Source organism: Corvus kubaryi, unplaced genomic scaffold (assembly GCF_017639235.1).
Source record: "Corvus kubaryi isolate FWS band 111438036 unplaced genomic scaffold, C.kubaryi_AGA036_p1.0 37334, whole genome shotgun sequence".
In the NCBI taxonomy this organism is placed as follows: Eukaryota; Metazoa; Chordata; class Aves; order Passeriformes; family Corvidae; genus Corvus; species Corvus kubaryi.
In genome coordinates, this window is record NW_024581108.1 from 25,614,206 (window position 1) to 25,633,306 (window position 19,101).

General features: G+C 50.1%; 1 protein-coding gene across 5 annotated transcripts in view; it reads right to left on the minus strand.

Moving 5' to 3' along the window:
• Positions 1-19,101, minus strand: part of NEGR1 (neuronal growth regulator 1) — a 192,322-nt gene that overhangs the window by 84,587 nt on the left and 88,634 nt on the right. For all 5 annotated transcript variants that reach the window (XM_042030999.1, XM_042030997.1, XM_042031001.1 and 2 more), the window contains exon 2: positions 17,438-17,670. In XM_042030999.1, coding sequence (XP_041886933.1) covers positions 17,438-17,670 — 233 coding nt within the window. The remainder of the gene's footprint in view (positions 1-17,437; positions 17,671-19,101) is intronic.

The following is a 19,101-nucleotide window of genomic DNA, read 5'->3' on the forward strand; positions in this document are numbered from 1 at the left end:
TCATGTCAGCGCTGAGGCGTGACAAAAGGTCTCACAAAAGTGGCACTTTTGTAGGTTTGGGATGAATCTTTTACCTCTTTGATAGCCGTGGCAGCATAACCATAATCTCTATAAATTAATGGGATAGCGTTGATGTTCAGAACTTTATTTTCACCTGTTTTCCGTGGCCAGTTTATTTTAGACCAATCTGAAGATTTGTCTTAAATCTGCCCAGCTTCAGGGAGGATTCCTCACCCGGAATAAACATTATCAGGGTGTGAGTGGAAAAGGAATGGTCCTCTTTGGGAATGCTGTGCGAGTGGGATGACATTTGTGTCTGTGGGTTGTGCCTTTCTGGCCTTTCCTCCCGACAGGGCAGGTGAGCTGTCCCAGTGGGACATTCCTGGACCACAGAGCACGAGGAGCAGGAGGCACAGCTCAGCTTTTCCCTCTCCCTGGAAAAGCTTTCAGACACACCACAAGCCCCTTTCAGCCAGCAACACTCTGCAATCACAGCTCTGCTAATGGTTTAATCATGGAAATGGAGCCAAAAAGTTACAAAGGGCAAAAATAATAATAAGAAAGCAACCTCCTGGTGGCTGAAGCCAAAGCCCTCCCAGCTGGGCACTGATTGCTGGCTGGGAAGGGCCTGGGCCAAGAGCAGCCCCATTGTTGGAGCTCATTAACACACAGGGGTGGGACAGGGCTCTGGAAAATCAGGGATGCTTTCCATTCATCGCCGTGAAAGAGGTGAGTTATTTAATTATTTCCTAGGCCCTGGCACAGGGTGCCCAGAGCAGCTGTGGCTGCCCCTGGAGCCCTGGCAGTGCCCAAGGCCAGGCTGGACATTGGGGCTAAAGCAGAATCATCATAAATATGGAAATAGTCAGAGGTTGAAATAATACAAGATTTTATCTGGTTAAAACCAGTGCTCCCCTGGATTCACTTTATAACCAGCAGGGTGATCGCTTAGGCAAGACAGGAAGAAAAGAGTTTACCCCAGGTAAGAAAGGAACAACTGGGTGGGACAAGATAAACATTTGTCACTTAAGACACAGCCTGAATACATCTGAATAAACCAGTCAGAACCTCAAAAACCTCCTGGTCCCAGGAAGCTCCTGAAGATCTCTGTGATTAAGCAGCTGCAGAATGAAAGAGATGAATGAAGTACCAGCAAAACCCCATAAATATCCCTGCACATGGATCTGTTCCATCAGTGAGGCACCAGCAAACACCTCCACCTTCCCCAGGCTGCCAAAACAATCCCAACTCTTCCTTCCTTCCTGTGCCATCAGCCTCGGGTGACACTGGCCCTGTTCCTCCAGAAGGCGTCAATAAGCTGCTGTTATTACATAAGGACACACACATTATACCCCTAAAACCCCACTGTTCCTGCTTCCAGACCACAGCCTAAATCCTACAAGGTTCGATTTCCAACCAACAGCGAGAGCACCATCGTTTGCTCAGCCAGAAAAGCAATAAAATGTAATAATTCCAAATAAACTCGGATTTCCCTTTCTTTATCCTCACAGACAAAGCAAGAGCCGCACCCAGGGTGTGCAGGCTGCTGAATGCTGAAGGGGCTGTGCAAGTTTAGAGTCAGAAAATCACAGAATTATGGAATATCCTGAGCTGGAGACACCCCCAAGGATCATCCAGTCCAACCCCTGGCCCTGCACAGACACCCCAACAATCCCACCCTGTGGTTCTGGAGCTCTGGCAGCCCTGGGGAGTCTTGGGGTGCCCACCACCCTCTGGGGGAAGGACCTTTCCCTAAAATCCAACCTAGCCCTGCCTGGCACAGCTCCAGCCCTTCCTGTCCCTGTCCCAGAGGCTGGATCTCCCCTGTGCTGCCCCTCGGGAGGAATTTGTGCACTCGAGTATGAATGTACAAATCTTTTAAAGACAAATTCCAACGTAAGTGGGCAAAGGGATTTTCACTAAAGGATTTCTGCAACACAGTAAGTGCCAAGAAAAGAATTCTAGACTAGAAAATTAGAGGTAAAACCTCATCACTGCTCCTTACAGGCAAAATGAGAATATTAGAGGGTTGTGACAGGTCAACAGTGATATACCTGTTGCTGCTTGTGCTGTCACAGGGACTAAATAAAAGAGCTGTAATGATTCGAGATGATTTCTTGTAACTCTGCATTTTTCCTTTTGGAGAATTCTACAGGTTCATTCTCTCTCCAGCGAGGCTGAATGACAGATTTACATCGTATTCCCTAGACAGTTATTAAAATAATTTCCCTTGACAGTTCTCTGGCTGCATCACTCCCCCTTCTCTGTATCCCAACCATATGGCTCTGCTTACTTCCCATTTTCAGCATTTTGCTCTGATGTGAGGAGCAAATCCTCGTCCTTCGCTCTCAGCCCCAATTCACGCCCACCCAGCGAGCACAGACCCACGGAATATTTGGGGCTGGAAGGGACCCCCAGGGACCATCAAGTCCAACTCCTCAGGGAATTCCACCGCAGAGCTGAGCCCAGGGCTGGAGCCCCTCTGCTCTGGAGCCAGGCTGGCAGAGCTGGGGGTGCTCACCTGGAGAGGAGAAGGCTCCAGGGAGAGCTCAGAGCCCCCGGCAGGGCCTAAAGGGGCTCCAGGAGAGCTGCAGAGGGACTGGGGACAAGGCATGGAGGGACAGGACACAGGGAATGGCTTCCCACTGCCAGAGGGCAGGGCTGGATGGGATCCTGGGAAGGAATTGTTCCCTGGGAGGGTGGGCAGGCCCTGGCACAGGGTGCCCAGAGCAGCTGTGGCTGCCCCTGGATCCCTGGCAGTGCCCAAGGCCAGGCTGGACATTGGGGCTGGGAGCAGCCTGGGACAGAGGAAAGTGGGATGAGATGGGCTTTAAGGTCCTTCCCAGCCCAAACCATGCTGGGATTTTATGAACCTTCAGTTCAATCACACAACCCCCCTTGGATGTCACCTCCTTCCCTGTCCCTTTCTCCTCACCACACTGAGGAGCCCAGGGAAGGGACCCCACCATCCTCATGGCCCCTCGGATCCCGATGTGATTTCCACTGTGAAGCAGCTGCTTTTCCCTGTGAGAATTCCCTGCGAGAATTCCCTGCCCACAGGGATGGAACCTTCCCCATTCTGGTTGAATCAGACAGAAAAGGGAGGAAGGTACCAACCATTTCCAACCCAAGCACTGCATCTCTAGCTGCCCTTTCCCTGCAGGATCTGTGGTGTTGTCCTGGATTCAATACACGGCCACTCCAGCTCTGCTCAAGTGCTGCTGCCTGGGTAGTTCCCCTCATTTGTGTATTTGATTTCTCCCCGAGACTCCTGTATTGAATTTCCCCTCATTGATTCCAGAGCGTTCTGAAATCCATCATTTGGGGTTTGAAGCCTGTTGTCACAAGCACTCGCACTTCGATGTCACTGGCAAATTACAGAGATGTATTCTCTAGTACATCACCCCATTCATCCACTGAAAGCCCTATTAAGCCCTTCTGGGATCACCACGGGCCCATTCAGAGCGTCCTTCCCTCGGGACAGTGAATCACTGACAGCCATGCCCTCGGTAATATTTTTAACAAGCTGTGCACCCACCTTGCAGCGGTTTGGACTGGCTGTCTCTAATTTTGGGTACAGAAAGTCAGGACCAGTTGTGTTTGCAGCACTCCAGCATCGAGATGTGACTGCCATGCACTGCCTGAGCCTTCCCATGGGGGGGGATTCCTTCTCTGAGAGGGGGATTAGCCTGGTCTTGGTGGGGTCAGCACTAAAAATAACTGTTGCTCATTCATCTCCCATTGCCGTGCGATGGGTTATGAGATTCCCTCTTCCTAACAGGTTAAAGCCAAGCTCTCTTTTGTGCATTTCCTGGAGTCTTCTGTTCAGAGTTTTTTTAAGAACTAAAGACTGGGGTTCATCATCCACCCAAAGAATTGTCAGGATTCAGGGACAGTTTTCAGAGGTTCGAGGCTGGATCGTGCCAGTTCATGTGATAATGGACTTCCCATCCCTGGCAGTGTCCCAGGCCAGGCTGGACACTGGGGCTTGGAGCAGCCTGGGCTGTGGAAGGTGTCCCTGCCCATGGCAGGGGTGGCACTGGATGGGATTAAAGGTCCCTCCCAACCCAACCCAGGCTGGGATTCTGTGATGCTCCTCAGAATTTAATTTGATCTTTCCCTGCTTTGCCCTGGTGGAGGCAGACCAGAGGAAATTCTGGTCTCTGCACGTGGAAACTTCTGCTTTGCCTTGGCTCTGGCCTCCATGGATAGAGGAGGAAGAGAAGGAGGACGAGGATGAGGAGCAAGAGGAGGAGGAGGAGGATGCACCACCATGGGAGGCTCAGAGGAAGGAGGGGGACCCAGCAGGGAGGTGTCCCCAGTGCCCCGTGCTCAGCTCACCCCTGAGCTCAGCTCATCCCTGAAGCTCTGGCACAGGTCAGATCCCCAGGACCACCCCAAGGAATTCCCACGCATCGAGGGATGCCTCTTGTTATCCCTTCACATCCCATGTGACTCGGGAATATGGTTCTCTGGTTGTACTGAACACAAATACATCCTGAGCAAGTTTCCAATGCCTTGACCCAGTCCAAAGGAGGAAAGGCTTGTTCCCTGGATTAAGTCAGTGGATACGAATTTATTCAGTATTTACTTTTGTTCTCACTACAGAGCCTAGAAATTAGTAATGATTATCTAACATTGAAACTCAGAATTGCTTTCCACATTATTAATTCCTCCTCCTGAGCTGCTGCAGAACTGCCCCCATCCCACGGAAATGTGTTGGGAGTGGTGTGATTTAATCTTCCTGACATTCCAACGACATGGGAGCTGTTGGTATTAATGGGGATTAATGGCGTTATTAATATTCATATTCTACAGACAGTTAACAGCGAATTAACATCAAACTGTTGCCTGCCCAGCAGTTTTGGATGCCTGACCAGACACAGCATCTTCCAGGAGAATTCTGTTCTCGCCCTCTGCTGCAGCACTCAGCAGCCACAAGACTTCTCTGCAGAAAAGGCAGTGGGATTTTAGCTTCTTCCCCAACGTGCTCAGCCCAGCCCAGCCTTGAGACGCTGCTGGGATCGCACTGCCCCTTTTCATTAAGGAAAGCAGCCCTTTGCATGGAGCACTGTCCTGGTAATGGGATTTTAACGAGTCCGAGCCCTTCAGACGCCTCGAGCGCAATCTCCGGGCCAGGAGTGTTTGAGAACGAACAGCAGCTCCCTCTCAGGCTGCTCTCTTCACTTGACTGAGAAAGGGCCAGGAGAAAATTTTCCCATATTTTCAGCCTTGGAATGGCAGCAATAGATCCAGTTCCTGCTCTCCCCGTTCGGGTGACAGACACAGCCCGACTGGCACCCGGAATGGCCCCGCTCACAGAGACCAAGGGGAGTGAAAAACGGACCCAGATCCTGTGCCCTGTCCCTATAAATCACACCGGCTATTAAAGACTCCAATAACAAGGGATAAATCAAACCTGCAGAAGGATCACAGGCAGCCAGAGCAGGCAGCTCGCTCCAGGGAAAGGGGCTGCTGGAGCTGAGCACTCCAAACCCCCCTTAATTAGCTCAGTACCCAGCTAATGACTCTGCCTTGATCCTGCAGAGCAGCACTTGCCATCGGAGGGGAGAACGACAGCAGGGGCTTCTCTGTGCTGGGGCACCATGGCCTCAGCACCCAGAAATCAATCAATCAATCAATCAATCAATCACCATCTCAATTAATTCATGGTAATTGGAAGTTAAAAGCCACTGAGCATATTCTGTTCACCCAGGCACTGATGGGGGCCAGGATTCCCTTGGGACATGGGCCAGTGGCAGAATGCCAGGAGCTTCAGTGGGACTGATTAAACTCCATGGGTGTCCTTGGTTACCCCCTGTCCAGTAATTCCATTGGGACGTCAGTGTGACCCATAAGGAGAGAGCCACAGAAACAGCCCTGAGAGCCTTTGGTGTGCCCAGACTGACCCGAAGGGGAGCACCATCCTGCTGCATCACACAGCTCCCTGGAAATCACAGAATCATGGGATCCCACATCAGTTCCACCCCTGCCATGGCAGGGACACCTCCCACTGTCCCAGGCTGCTCCAAGCCCCAATGTCCAGCCTGGCTTTGGGCACTGCCAGGGATCCAGGGGCAGCCCCAGCTGCTCTGGGCACCCTGTGCCAGGGCCTGCCCACCCTCACAGGGAAATGATGTCACAATCACATTATTCCCAAAAAATCCCCTCAAATAATAAAGCCAATCAAAATACGTCCATGAAGAGGTGAAAACCACGCAGCACATAAATAACCATTTCCACAAGATTTCACAGATATCAGGATGTGTATTGGAGATTGTTTCCCATCCTGTGAGTGAGCAGGAGCAGCTTGTTTCCATAAATCAATGGAACTTTGAACAAGGAATGATTTCTTGTTCCTAAAGGACTCTGGGTATCTGTGCTGAGCAGAGTTATGAAGGAAATAATTTGCCGTAGCTCACGGCCTCTGACTGGGGTGGGATTTAAAGCCTGGAAAATGAAGCCAGAAACCACAGCGAGCTCTGGAGGTTGCTCCAGGAGCGTTCGGGCACCAGGGGAAGTGTCTCAATGTGCTGGGCACAGAATTCCCGGGGTGCTCCTGTCACCACCAGGAATGGGAATGAGAGAGGAAGAGTGAGGTGAGAGGAACTGAACAGAGGCACTGCAGGGAGAGGGTCAGGAACGGGGCAGCTCCTGGGGCAAAGGCACCGAACCCCCTGAGCACAAACCAGAGGCCTTTGATGGCTGCACACCTTGGGAAAAGACATCGCAGGAATTCTGCCCAAAATGGAGGAATTTTGCACCTGCCTGCGGGAAGCCAGGGAGAAGTGCAAAGGCAGAACTACTAAAGCCACATTTAATGGGAAGTTTGTATTTTAGTGGGACAGAAACTCTCTGCAGAAAGGGGCTGGATTAAAGAGAGATGCAGGAGGAGACTCAGGGCAAAGGCTTTCAAATCTCAAACCTGGGCCGAGGAAAGTTCCACTCAGAGATTGCTGTTATCACATCCCGGGAGTTGGGAATATTTATGGGCAAAATATTTGAGCGTGCTAACTCCATCCAATTCAGTGGGAACACAAAACAAAGCCTCTGCTTTGAAGTGTAATGGAACGCTTGTGTTAATTGTAATTCCTTTTGCCAGGGTCTGTTTTACATAACAAAGCTAATCTGCCAACTATTAAGGAAATTTCCCCGTTTTCTCTTACAGATGATAGAAGGGGAAATAATACCATGTTTTAAATGCAAAGAGGGGATGATTAAAATTTCAGTCTAAATAAAACAAGAACATTTCTGAATCCTAAAGACAACAAAACAAGTAATCCACGGGGGTCAACAGAATAACTCACAATTCTCTACTTGAGCCTTTAGTATTACAAAGCTTTTTATAAGTAAGCAAAATTTAGCTGTTTATTCTGCTCCCTGCAACGTTTTCAGCACCGCTGGCCTTGAGGCAGTTTTGGAATCAGAGGCTTAGGAACACTCCGGTTTTATCCAGCTCCTGAAGTGCCTCTTTATCCATTCAAATCTGCACACTCACATTCAAGTTCACGTCTCTCTTGTGAGATTTTTGTTTAATCCTTTCCTTATAAATGAACATATTAACCTGAAGGGAGAAATGTTCAAAACATCAGGTGGGGGGAAAAAAAAAAAAAGATGCCAAAACGTGCAGTACAAGAATAGACTGTGTGTGTGCATCTCCTTGAGCACAGCATTCAAAATGTACCCATGGGGCTGTGCTGTGCTGCCTGCAAAAATTCCTGAGCTTTTATCTGAATAGCTGGGATAAAAGAGCTGTGATAAGTAGGTATAATAGGAGTTGGAGTCATATTATGGGATTGTATTACGAATCAATGCTGTGTGGTTTCATTCTGCTGTAGTTTCCTCGTCTGGAGCTAAAGATCTTGTACTATTTATTATCCTTGCTCCTGCCTCACAAATTACAACACGCAGGAACCGAGCCCCCGTAATTTCAGTCACGGAGTTTGCATTGTGTGGCTCCTGCGAGGAAACTCCTCAGAACACTTCCCTGCAAGATCTGCTCCCAGAAACGAACACGGAATGTTACACGGTTGGGTTTGAAGGCAACCACATCAATCTCAGGCACCCAGGAGAAAGGGAGAGAAAATCAGGGAATCACTGAACCCTTCAGGGTGGAAAAGCCCTCAGACCATCGAGTCCAACCATTCCCAGCACTGCCAAGGCCACCACTGCTCCATGTCCCCACGTGCCACAGCCACAGGGCTTTGAAATCCCTCCAGGGATGGGGATTCAGCTGTGCCAGGGCTGGACAGCCCTTCCCAGGAAAAACTTCTCCTACTCTCCAGCTGAAACCCGCCCTGGCCCAGCCTGAGGCCATTTCCCCTTGTCCTGTCCCTGTTCCCTGGCACCAGAGCCTGTCCCCCCCAGCTGCCCCCTCCTGTGCCCCTGCATCCCTGCCAGGAGTCCCAGGTAAGGGAAGCATGGATTTTCTACCTGGAACCTTTTGATGGACAACTGAAAAGTTTTCTTTACACCTTTAGGAAAGCTGTACAATCAAAGATCCTCTCCTTCGAATGGAGATTTTCCAGGGAGGAAAAACATTTGATCCCAATCCTTTAAAGCTGCCTTTCAAATTCCTTACAGCTCAATCCTCCAGGATGAATCTGCCACTTTACTTCTCAGTTGTTTTTTCAGTCGTCTCCAGAAATTTTCCTAAATTAGCTCCATACATTCTTTTTAAAGACAGGCATTTGGTTTTGCTCTTTCCAACTGGTGGATTTGGCTGCTTGCAAATACCAGATATTGTCATCATCCTCTCTTTACCCTTTCTTAGGCTATAAAACCAAAATTAAACTGTGGGGGTTTGGAAATAAAGAAGGAACGTGTAGAGCAGATGAGTGTGTGCAGAACATGAGGAAATGCTCCTCGTGTGTGGAGTGTGAGGAGGAGCTGCTGTACCAGATCCATCCCCAGCCTTGGTGGTTCTCCCAGAACCACGAACCCAACACAGCTCAGAGAACAAAACATTTTTCTTCTCCAAGTTCCCAGCTCGTAAATCCAAGCCAAGATGTGCCATGGAATAAATTCCCATGGAAGAATCGCATCCTCACACTCTGGAGGAGGGGTTTAGGGAGAAAATGCACCATTGCCATTCCCAATTTGATAAATCACCTTTGCAATGCCAAGCTCTGTCCCCAGCTCCGTTCCCTGCCCTGGACATGCTCCAGCCCCTCTTTCCCAGCTCGTAAATCCTCAGAGATGGGGTTGAGGGTCCTGTGCATTCCCAGAGCCTTTCCAGGACACTGCTCCCCATTTTCCAGAACAGCCTCTGGCTGCTTCCAAGGCCAAGGGCGCTCCTCCTCTGAGCCCAAACACTCAGTGACCCTGACAGAGTCCCAGGCTGTTAAAGTGCTTCAGGTTTGTGCATTTCTCCTCTTTCCTCTTCCTAATGAGCTCTTCCCCCCCGTTCCTGTTCATGGGGTTATTCATGAGCTGCTCACCAGAAGTGGGATATTCCTGCCTGGACATAATTCAGCCAGCGTTAGGAAGGAGGCTGGCATGCCAAGAGCTCGTGCAGCAGCGCTTGCTGAGGCAGATCTGGCACCAGGATATAAATCAGGGTCCTCGCACTGCTCAGGGTAACAATCCCATCTCTCAGGCTGACAGGAATTTAAAAGCAGGAATAGACAAACTCACTCCACAATTCCTTCCCTTCTGCCGGGGTGAGGAGCAGCATCACACACCGCAGATAGCAGGAGTCTGCATCACAGGAGGAAGGCAAAGACAAAACAAACCCTCTGTTATCAGCTTCCCCAGCACTAACTGTGGAAATGGAGCATGAAGCGTGCAGCTCCTTTTACTGCAAATATTCTATCAAAGTCCTCCTCCTTACTGCTCCTTCTGCCTGGAACTCCAGCTCCAGTTTCACTCGTGCCTGGCCCAGTTTCATTCCTACCACTGGAGCTTCTTCAAAGAGAAAGGGAAGTGTGGGAAGAGGCTGATACAGAAAAATGAAAAGCAGAGCATTTAAAGCAACCCCTGAAAGAACATGCTCTGTATTAAGGGCATGTTGTGAATTATTATTAGAGAATCCTGAAATGGTTTGGGATGGGAGGGACCCTAAATCCCACCCAGTGCCACCCCTGCCATGGGCAGGGACACCTCCCACTGTCCCAGGCTGCTCCCAGCCCCAATGTCCAGCCTGGCCTTGGGCACTGCCAGGGATCCAGGGGCAGCCCCAGCTGCTCTGGGCACCCTGTGCCAGGGCCTCCCCACCCTCCCAGGGAACAATTCCTTCCCAATATCCCATCCATCCCTGCCCTCTGGCACTGGGAAGCCATTCCCTGTGTCCTGTCCCTCCATGCCTTGTCCCCAGTCCCTCTGCAGCTCTCCTGGAGCCCCTTCAGGCCCTGCCAGGGGCTCTGAGCTCTCCCTGGAGCCTTCTCCTCCCCATGACTGAACAACCTCACAGAACAAATTTTGCTGCTACTGAGGAGCCTTTTAACTGCAAATATGGTAAAATTATGAATCCTTGGAGCCCTGAGGCCTGGAATGAGATCTTTGTTCCTTTTAAAGAATTGCTGGATTCTGGAATTGCTCACAAGCCTTGTGAGGGTGCCACAGCGCCATCCGCAGACCAGGGAGGCTGCAGGGCAGCTCTGACTCCTCAGGAAACCTGGAAATTCAGCCCAGTTTCCATTTGTCTCACTTTTTCACCGCTGACTGGACTTGACAAAAGGTTTTTATCCGATTATGGTGTCTCCAGGAGGACATTTCGTGTGTCAGAAGCCATTAGCTGCAGTCAGGCTAAAAGGAAGCCGCTGCCCTCGGTCCTTCCCGCAGTCAGAGGGCCTTAGCTGGGACACTGAAGGATGTTCCAAGTGTCCTTTTGGTTTATCCCCCCTTCCTTCCCAGTCTGGTTTTATAGAAATGGGTTTTCCATACATGGATCCCCGTTGTCATTGATTACATTGAACAGAACTCCTGATAGGCTTTAATGCCTAAAAGTCCTGCTGTGCCAAAGCTGGACCCTTCAAATGCTTTTGCAGTGTCTTGTCCCCAGTTTTATAGGAACAGAAGAGAAGGATGCTTGAAAATTGTGGAACCTCATTGCAGGGAAATCAGTGGGTTTGCTCCTCCTTAGCAAGACTTCATTAAATATTTAGATTTAAACCCTGTGTTCAAGATAAACCCAGGATGTTCCAGACCATCAGGTGGGAACCTCTTTTCAGCCTGGGGGGGTGAGGAAGAGGATGCTCTGAGGAAGAGCTGCAGAGGTTGTCTCCAATGTTCTTCAGAGCTGTTTAATTTCCTTTGTTAACAACGCTCCAAGCAAAAGTTAAACTTTCAAACAGGGGGTGCCTTTATTTCTCCTGACAACGGTTGGGCTGAAGCTATGGAAGAGGAAATAAATCCAATGGAAAAGCTCAGATAAATCCCAGCAATGCCAGAGCTCACGGTGACAGGCAGCACAGAGCTCAGTGAGATCTCACACTGCTGGCTGGGGGGCAGAGCTCCAGCAGCACTTGTGGTGTGAAATGGTGGCAATGAGTGACAGAGTAATTACTGCCTCAGTTGGCCCAGGGCAGCCCAAGTGCCTGTAATGAAATGGGAAAGGATGGGAAAGGGACATTGCGAGAGGGATAATGGAGCCTGGACAGTGGGCACTTAAAAGCAACCAGCCCTGGAGAGGGCCATAAACCAAACGTTCTGACTTTAATACTCCAGCAGTTCATTCCAAAATAAAGTTTTGGGGAAGTGTTCAAATGAAATTGCACTTGGATGAAGTAATTGTCATTAAAAAAGGGAATAACAATTAAAAATAAAAGCCCATTTATGGTCATATCATCCATTTCAGATCACTCTAATGTAACAGATCATTCTAAAGTAATTCCCATCTTTCCAAAGTAGCACATTTCACCTGTATTTGCCTTAATCCCATAAAACCCCGGAAGGCCCCAGGGCAGACCCAGCCACCAGCTCATGGTACATTCCCAGGCTGAATTCCCATTCCTTCCAAAAACTCCATAATCCCTGTCCTTCAGAAAGCTTTGTGATCCTTTTGCAGCCTGGGGCTCCCTGGACATTCCCAGCTGGGTGGGTTTGTGCCGCTGAGGGAGGTCATGGGGCTGGAGCCACCAGAGCAGAGCCTTGGGAAGGGCACGAGATGCTGGGGCAGGGCTCAGGGACAGAGAACCTCACTGACCCAAAGAACTCCGGACTCAGAGTTCAGCCATCCACAATGTTTCCCTTTGCAGTACATTATCATTTCATTTAACCTAAGGATTTTTGGGGGGATGGGGGTTTTTTTTAGCTTTATCCTATATTTTTTCCTCCTTCTGTGTCTGGCGTTGCTGTGTAACATAGGAAGTTCCTGAAAGACCCTTTGGACTCTGCTGAAGGCACCTTTTGCAAGACCCTCAGGGGTCACCAACCATCCCATTCCACTTAATTCAATGGAACAGAACCAATACTCTTCAGGCCCCGGAGGAAATGCTCATTTTCTGTCGATTGTCCTCTGCCTGCAGATTCCAGAAGATGGAAATTTCAGGCTCACAATGGAAATTCGGCTGCAGCCGTGACAAAAGCACCTCCAACATGACAGAATTATGAGTTTCAGATGAGAGCAGCCCTGCTCCACTCTAGATAAAATATCCCTGATTTCCACCCCTGTAAATGAGATCACCTCCCAGCGCAAACATTTCCTGTGCCTTGAGCCTGGCAGAGCAGGGAAAAACCATTCAAACTTAGTTTAGAGTGAGAGATCCCCCGCAGCTCCTGGGAGGGACAAATGTGGGAGGAATTTAATGAATGGATAAAAACTGCAAATCCTGGAGAAAACCTTTGGATCAGTCAGTAATGACACATTAATGAGAGTGGGTGCACTGAGGGAATGGCAAGGCCAAGGATGCTGCTTGTGGGACAGGGAGGATCCTTTGGGGGGTCTCCATCACACAGCAAACCTCACGAGGCTGCCTCCCCCTCCAGAACTGTTTTTCCAAGTCTTTTTCTCCCTGTGCTGAGCAGGGACAAGATGATAACAGCGGCTGGCACCAGCAAGTTAATTTTATAGAGAAAACTGACACCCTGCTCGAGTGCCGGCAATTTAAAAGAGTAATGGATTGTCAGTTTTAGCTGGGAAGTGGTTGTTAGATGATTTTAAAGTCTTTTGCATATTTATTTTGTCCCACTTTAAATAAATTTGGGGAAGATTTATCTTGTTAGCTTCAAATGCAAGTCCCTCTTGGCCTGGCTGAGGAAACAAATTAGACTTTGCAAACATTGCAAAGACTAAATCAATACATTAATATTTAGGGGACATTAAGGGGGTTTATTAAACAGAAAAAGGGCCTAGAGTATTACTTTGGGAACATTATACATGTTTAAATAAAAACCCAAGGTTGTGGTTCCTGACTGAATCTATAAATGGCATTTCCATGGATAACTGAATTATTTACAGCTCCAGTGTCGGGAGCAGATTCCTACAGGAATGGGATGGTGCTGGGAGGGCAGCACAGGAGCAAGGGCTGGGACCCACACACGGGGCTGTCCCGGGGGGTCCAGAACCTGCCCAGCATGGGCTGGATTAAAATAAAAACGTCAAGTAACTGATGGGAGCAAGATTTCATGTCCCTGATTCCCTGGTTTGGGCATTTGGGACTTCTGGAACCAGGAACTGGGCTGCTGTGGGACGGGGAAGGCAGAGAGGACAAGGAAGGGCAGCAGACACTTGGGGACAGGGGTGGCCCAGGGCTGGGACCTGGGATGTGCACCTGAAGGGCCAAAGCAGTGACCTGTGCCAGCTGTGCACCCACAACACCCAAACACAGCCCCAAAACCCCCCGACCCAGAGGATGGGCCAGAGGATCCCAGTGCTGTGCCACCAGCAGCGTCCCCACACGCCTGGTGCACGCTGAGGGACACGGGGACACAGAGCCCCAGGCCTGTCCTCAGGGACACCACGGGCACGGGCCTCACTGCCAACGCCACGGGCACCCTGCCCCGCTGAACCCACGGGCACCATCGCCCCAAACCCGGCCATGCTCCCTGCACAGCCCCCCCACAGCCGGATGGGAACTGGGACAGGAGCCTGGGGGGACAGCACACAGGGAATGGTGTCCCACTGCCGGAGGGCAGGGATGGATGGGATATGGGGAGAAATCCTTCCCTGTGAGGGTGGGCAGGCCCTGGAATGCAATTCCCAGAGCAGCTGTGCCTGCCCTGGATCCCTGGCAGTGTCCCAGGCCGGGTTGGATGGGGCTGGGAGCAGCCTGGGACAGTGGGAGGTGTCCCTGCCATGGCAGGGGTGGCACTGGTCCCTCCCAGCCCAGCCCAGGCTGTGGCTCTGGGACAGTCCTGCAGAAACGCTCTCCCTTAGCTGGTGTTTGTTCTTCCTCCCTGGATCCACACCAAGGGCACTGACGAAGCACAACAAACCTCTCCCGACCCTTCATCTCACGGAGCTAAAGGGAGCAATCTCCAGCAGAGGTTCTTTATCCCCCTGCTCACCCTGGCAGCCCTCCCTCGGGGCTGGGGTCCCTTTGAGCCCCCTGCTCCGGCCCCCGTGTCCCTGCTGTCCCAAACTGGGCCCCTGACCCCACTGTGCCCCAGGGTGAGGGAGCATCCCTGTCACATCCCCCCGAGGGATCCGGACACCGGCGCTGTCACCCAGCCCCGATTCCTTCCCAAGGACATTGGCAAACGTGGCTGCAGACTTTTGCAATTGAAAGGAAAACAGCTTGGAGGAGGCAATTTCGACTTTGGTAGAGTAAATGTCAGATTAGAAATGGCAGAAAGCACAACCTTTTGTAGAAAAATTATGAGCAACAGAGTGTGGCAAGAGGAAATTCGGGTTTTTACTCTGCTGTGACAAACATCTGATGTTTAAATCATCTGCAGCTCATGACTCTGCAGATCCAGCATCTGGCACTGAGGTAGATTGAGTTGATTACAGACTGCTGCCATTGAAACTTTTAATTAATTATTTCATAATTCTCACTTCTTTTTAATAAGGTCACTGAAATTACATTAACTGGATTATCTTCCTCTCTTCCATGTGGTTTTTCCTTCACAGATGTAAATGTGGGCTACAGACACAAGTTCTATTTTATTTTTTAGCAAATATCTCAGTTAATTTCCCTGCTACAAAAAGGAGCAACTGCATTAAGGAGCATCAACCAGGGCTTGACCTGGCGGTGTCCCTCAAGGTGCTGTGCTGGCTTTGCACAGGGATCGAACAGGGATTTGGGAGCCTGAAACTCAACCTGCAGCTCTGCCAGAGATTCCTGGTGGGCAGGGGCCAAACCCCCTGGGCCTGGGTGTTCTCTGTGTGGGACAGGGGGCAGAGGCTGCTGCTTCCCTTGGGAATTGATCCTGTTCCCTGGGTCTGTCCTACTCGTGGGAATTATGGCGTCTTCAACCCATTAAAATGTATTTATTTACTCCTGTGAACACGCTCAGAACCTGTCAGCCCAAGAAGCAGAGAGGAACATGTTCGACATGACAGCCCCTGGTTCTGTGTGTGGGGAAAGGCTCACACACACTCGAAGGAAAGGAAAAAAGAGGGAGCTGGGTTTACACAGCTCTTGATGTGGAGATTCACGGCAAATAATTTTTCTGTCTGGAGTCTGAAGCCATTTGGGAGCTGAAGATGCAGCCTAAGCCTTCCCTCCTTTCCTTTGTGGCACAAAGCAAACCCCCTGGCTCCTCCAGCTCCGCTGTTTGCAGCAGGAGAAGGTTTTCCACCCCTGAAACAGAGCCTGTGGGGCTGAGGGATTGGAAAGGGCTGAGACTGCTTTCCAGTGTTGCTTTCCTCCTGTGATTTCCTCGGGTCTGATCATTTATTCCCAAAGCCAAGGGAAGCTCGATGGCCTTTGACAGAATGGTTTTGCTTTGCCCTGAGACTGCTTTGCCCTCACTCATCTCTCCCCAAAGCAGAAGGTGTTTCTAATCTGCAAATACAAAGCTGGGGAAGATCTTACAGGTAAACCTAAAGCTGCTCCCACAAAAACTGCTTGTGTCTGATAAATCCTTGTGTCATCCCACGAGCCCTCTGGAGCAGGAGAGGATGTTCCAGCCTCTCACACCAGTGACCTAAGGGCAGGCAGAACAGCCCTGAGGTGCAGGCTCCTGGTCCCATTGGGAATATAAATGGATGTGAGAGAGTCCTTGCACAAAGGAAGGCGCTGAGGGGCTGCTGGAACAGCCCTGCCAGACCTGCCCGATGCCCCCGTTGTCCCCAGCCCAGAGCCCTGAGTGCCACCTCCAGCCCTTCCTTGGGCACCTCCAGGGATGGGCACTCCAAACCTCCCTGGGCAGCCCCTGCCAAGGCCTGAGCACCCTTTCCATGCAGAAATTCCTGCTGCTGTCCACCCTGAGCCTCCCCAGCCCAGCCTGAGGCCGTTCCCTCTCCTCCTGTCCCTGTTCCCTGCCAGCAGAGCCCGACCCCCCCGGCTGCCCCCTCCTGTCAGGGACTTGTGCAGAGCCACAAGGTCCCCCCTGAGCCTCCTTTGCTCCAGCCTGAGCCCCTTTCCCAGCTCCCTCAGCCTCTCCTGGGGCTCCAGCCCCTCCTCAGCCTCTCCCCACAGGCCTGTCCCTCCATCCCAACCCTTTCCCAGCCCTGTTCCCCTCTCTGGCCATGGGAAGCGCAAACATTTCTGCAGTCCCTGCAGACCCCCCCAAACCGAGCACTGGTGGGTCCCGAGGCCTCTCACAAAGGTCACAAAAATGACCCAGTGATATTTTAATAAAACAAAGTCCCTTTTGCAACAGATACACTCAGCCCTGAGCTCCAGAACAACATTCCTGAAGGATTCCAGAGGTGCCGTGGATAAGGACAACTGGTCTGGGAGGTGGCTCACCCCATTATTTCTGAGGGGTTTCCGTGTGCCACACGGATTAATAGGGATTGCCAGTTCAATTCCTCTCTTTTATATTCATTGCTTTATTACTCATAAAAATGCAAAAGAAAATGTTAATGATGATTGCACCAAAGACTAATAAGTTAAAGCCTTAGGTTATACTTTGCATTTCTGAAGATATAAATGCAATTGCTTAATAATTATGCATATTTTTAACTATTGAGTTATTATTTCTCTATATGCTTGTAGTTAGCCTAATTAATTTTAAGCTCCTGTTGATATTTTTTACACATGAAATTAATTTCCAACTTGTTTTTTTAGCCCTTGCATGAGGACATTAATTATTAGGAAGACAATCAAAACCAAGAATTGTTCACCCTGGAACAATACAATAAATATTAAATCCACATAAAAACTGACACCAGAGCTCTGCAGTGCTGAGAGCAGGGAGCTGTCTGGGGGAAATAAATGGACTGTTCTTATCAGCAATGTTGGGATCATGGTGTGTCTGGGGGAAGGCTGGCAGGAAGGAAGGAAGGAAGGAAGGAAGGAAGGAAATCTTTGAAGGGGGTTTAAGTTTCCCATCCATAACCCAGACTCTTCCCTGCCCATCCCCATGGCTCTGTCCCAGCCCGTACCTTGCACAGTGAGGTGCACCTGCATGGTCCTGGGGGTGTGCTGGGTCTGCACAGAGCAGGTGTAGGGCCCGTCGTCCGTCACGTCCACGTCCTGGATCTGCAGGCTGTACTCCCTCCTGTTGGCCGTGGCGATGGACACCCGCGGGTCCACTGACCACTTGTCACTGCCCGCGAAGATGATGCTCGAGCGGTTCAGCCAGGCCCCTTTGGAAGCTCCATCTTCCAAGTAACACCTGGGGAAAAGGGAAACCGTGAGGAGGGGGATGTAGCACTCACTGCTGTTGATCTTCAGACTGAACACAGCTGTGATTTACCAGAGCTGAACTCACACCAGGCATTATTTGTTAATTCGGAATTATCCTAAACCCCAAAGCCCAGCTTACAAACACAATAAACACAGATATATCTGTCTGCTCTATCTTCCTGCCTGGTTTTCCTGCTGGGAGAGTGTAGTGGAGCAGTAGGAGGAAAGCCTCAGTTATTCCTGACTTTCTCCTGCAGCCTCAGCCCTGAGGATCAGCAGCCACGTGTGCTCCATGGAGAGCTCCTGCCCTGTTCCTGAGGCACAACCACCTTCTGCTGCTGAGGTCAGGAACCAAGAGACATTTCCCAGGAAAAACTGTCCAGGCATCAGAGAATCCAAACCAATTTTTTTTTTTCAGAGGGTTCACAGAACCCCAGAATCTTCCAATGGTTTGGGTGGGAAGGGATCTTAAAGCCCATCCCATCCCATCCCATCCCAGGGTGTCCAAGAGGGACAAGGGAGCTCCTCTTGGGGGCTGGGAGTGTGGGGATCCCAGGACAGGGAGAACAGGCAGGAGCAGCTTTATCCACCAGCTGATGGGGGAGCCTGAGCCTGTCTGAGGGGGTGGAGGATGTTTAACCCTGGCTCAACACCACTGTGCTCCAGTTTTCCACATCCAGCATGTGGGAAAAGGCAGAGCAGCCCATGGAATAATGGGCAGGGAAAAACCTCGATGGATTCAGGTTTGAGAGCAGGAAACTGCAAATCCAGGAGCCATCGGGAAGGGATGCTGTGGCACTGGGAAATCTGCATTTCTCTCCATAAATTAACTACTTTTCAGGAAATGTGGAGAACAAATTAGGCAAATTTTAGACTCACCCCCATGCCCACCTTGGAATTTAAGGCTTTGAAACAACTTTAAAAGCTGAAAGAAGGTAATAAGGAAGATAATACAAAGTGCAACAGACTAATGGGACGTTTTTATTTGATAAAGAGCTTTCTACATGAAGGAAATTCAAGAGAAGAAGAGAATGCAATAGAGCTCATCCCTTTGATGAAACATTAAAATAGCACAACCATAGAAACTGGAGGGAGAAAATGGTGATTTGGTGGCTTAAGCATCTGGCAGTATTGTTTAAGGGGAAAATGACATTCCATTCAGGAATAAGAAACTGGAAACATCAGGCTGAAATGGTTCAGAAACAAAGCATGAGAATAACCATTCATTTAATTAATGATCTCAGCATTAAATCTGAAAGGGTTCGAGAGAAGCTGCAACGTGGGATAAAAAATCACCATTTATAGAGCAGAGAATTGGGATGTCACCGGGAAGTGGCACTTTGAGGTTGGGATCCCTGCAGGAGGAGTTCTGATGGGTCTGGTCCCACCCAGGGAAGGCAAGGAGCCGCTTTCAAAGTCC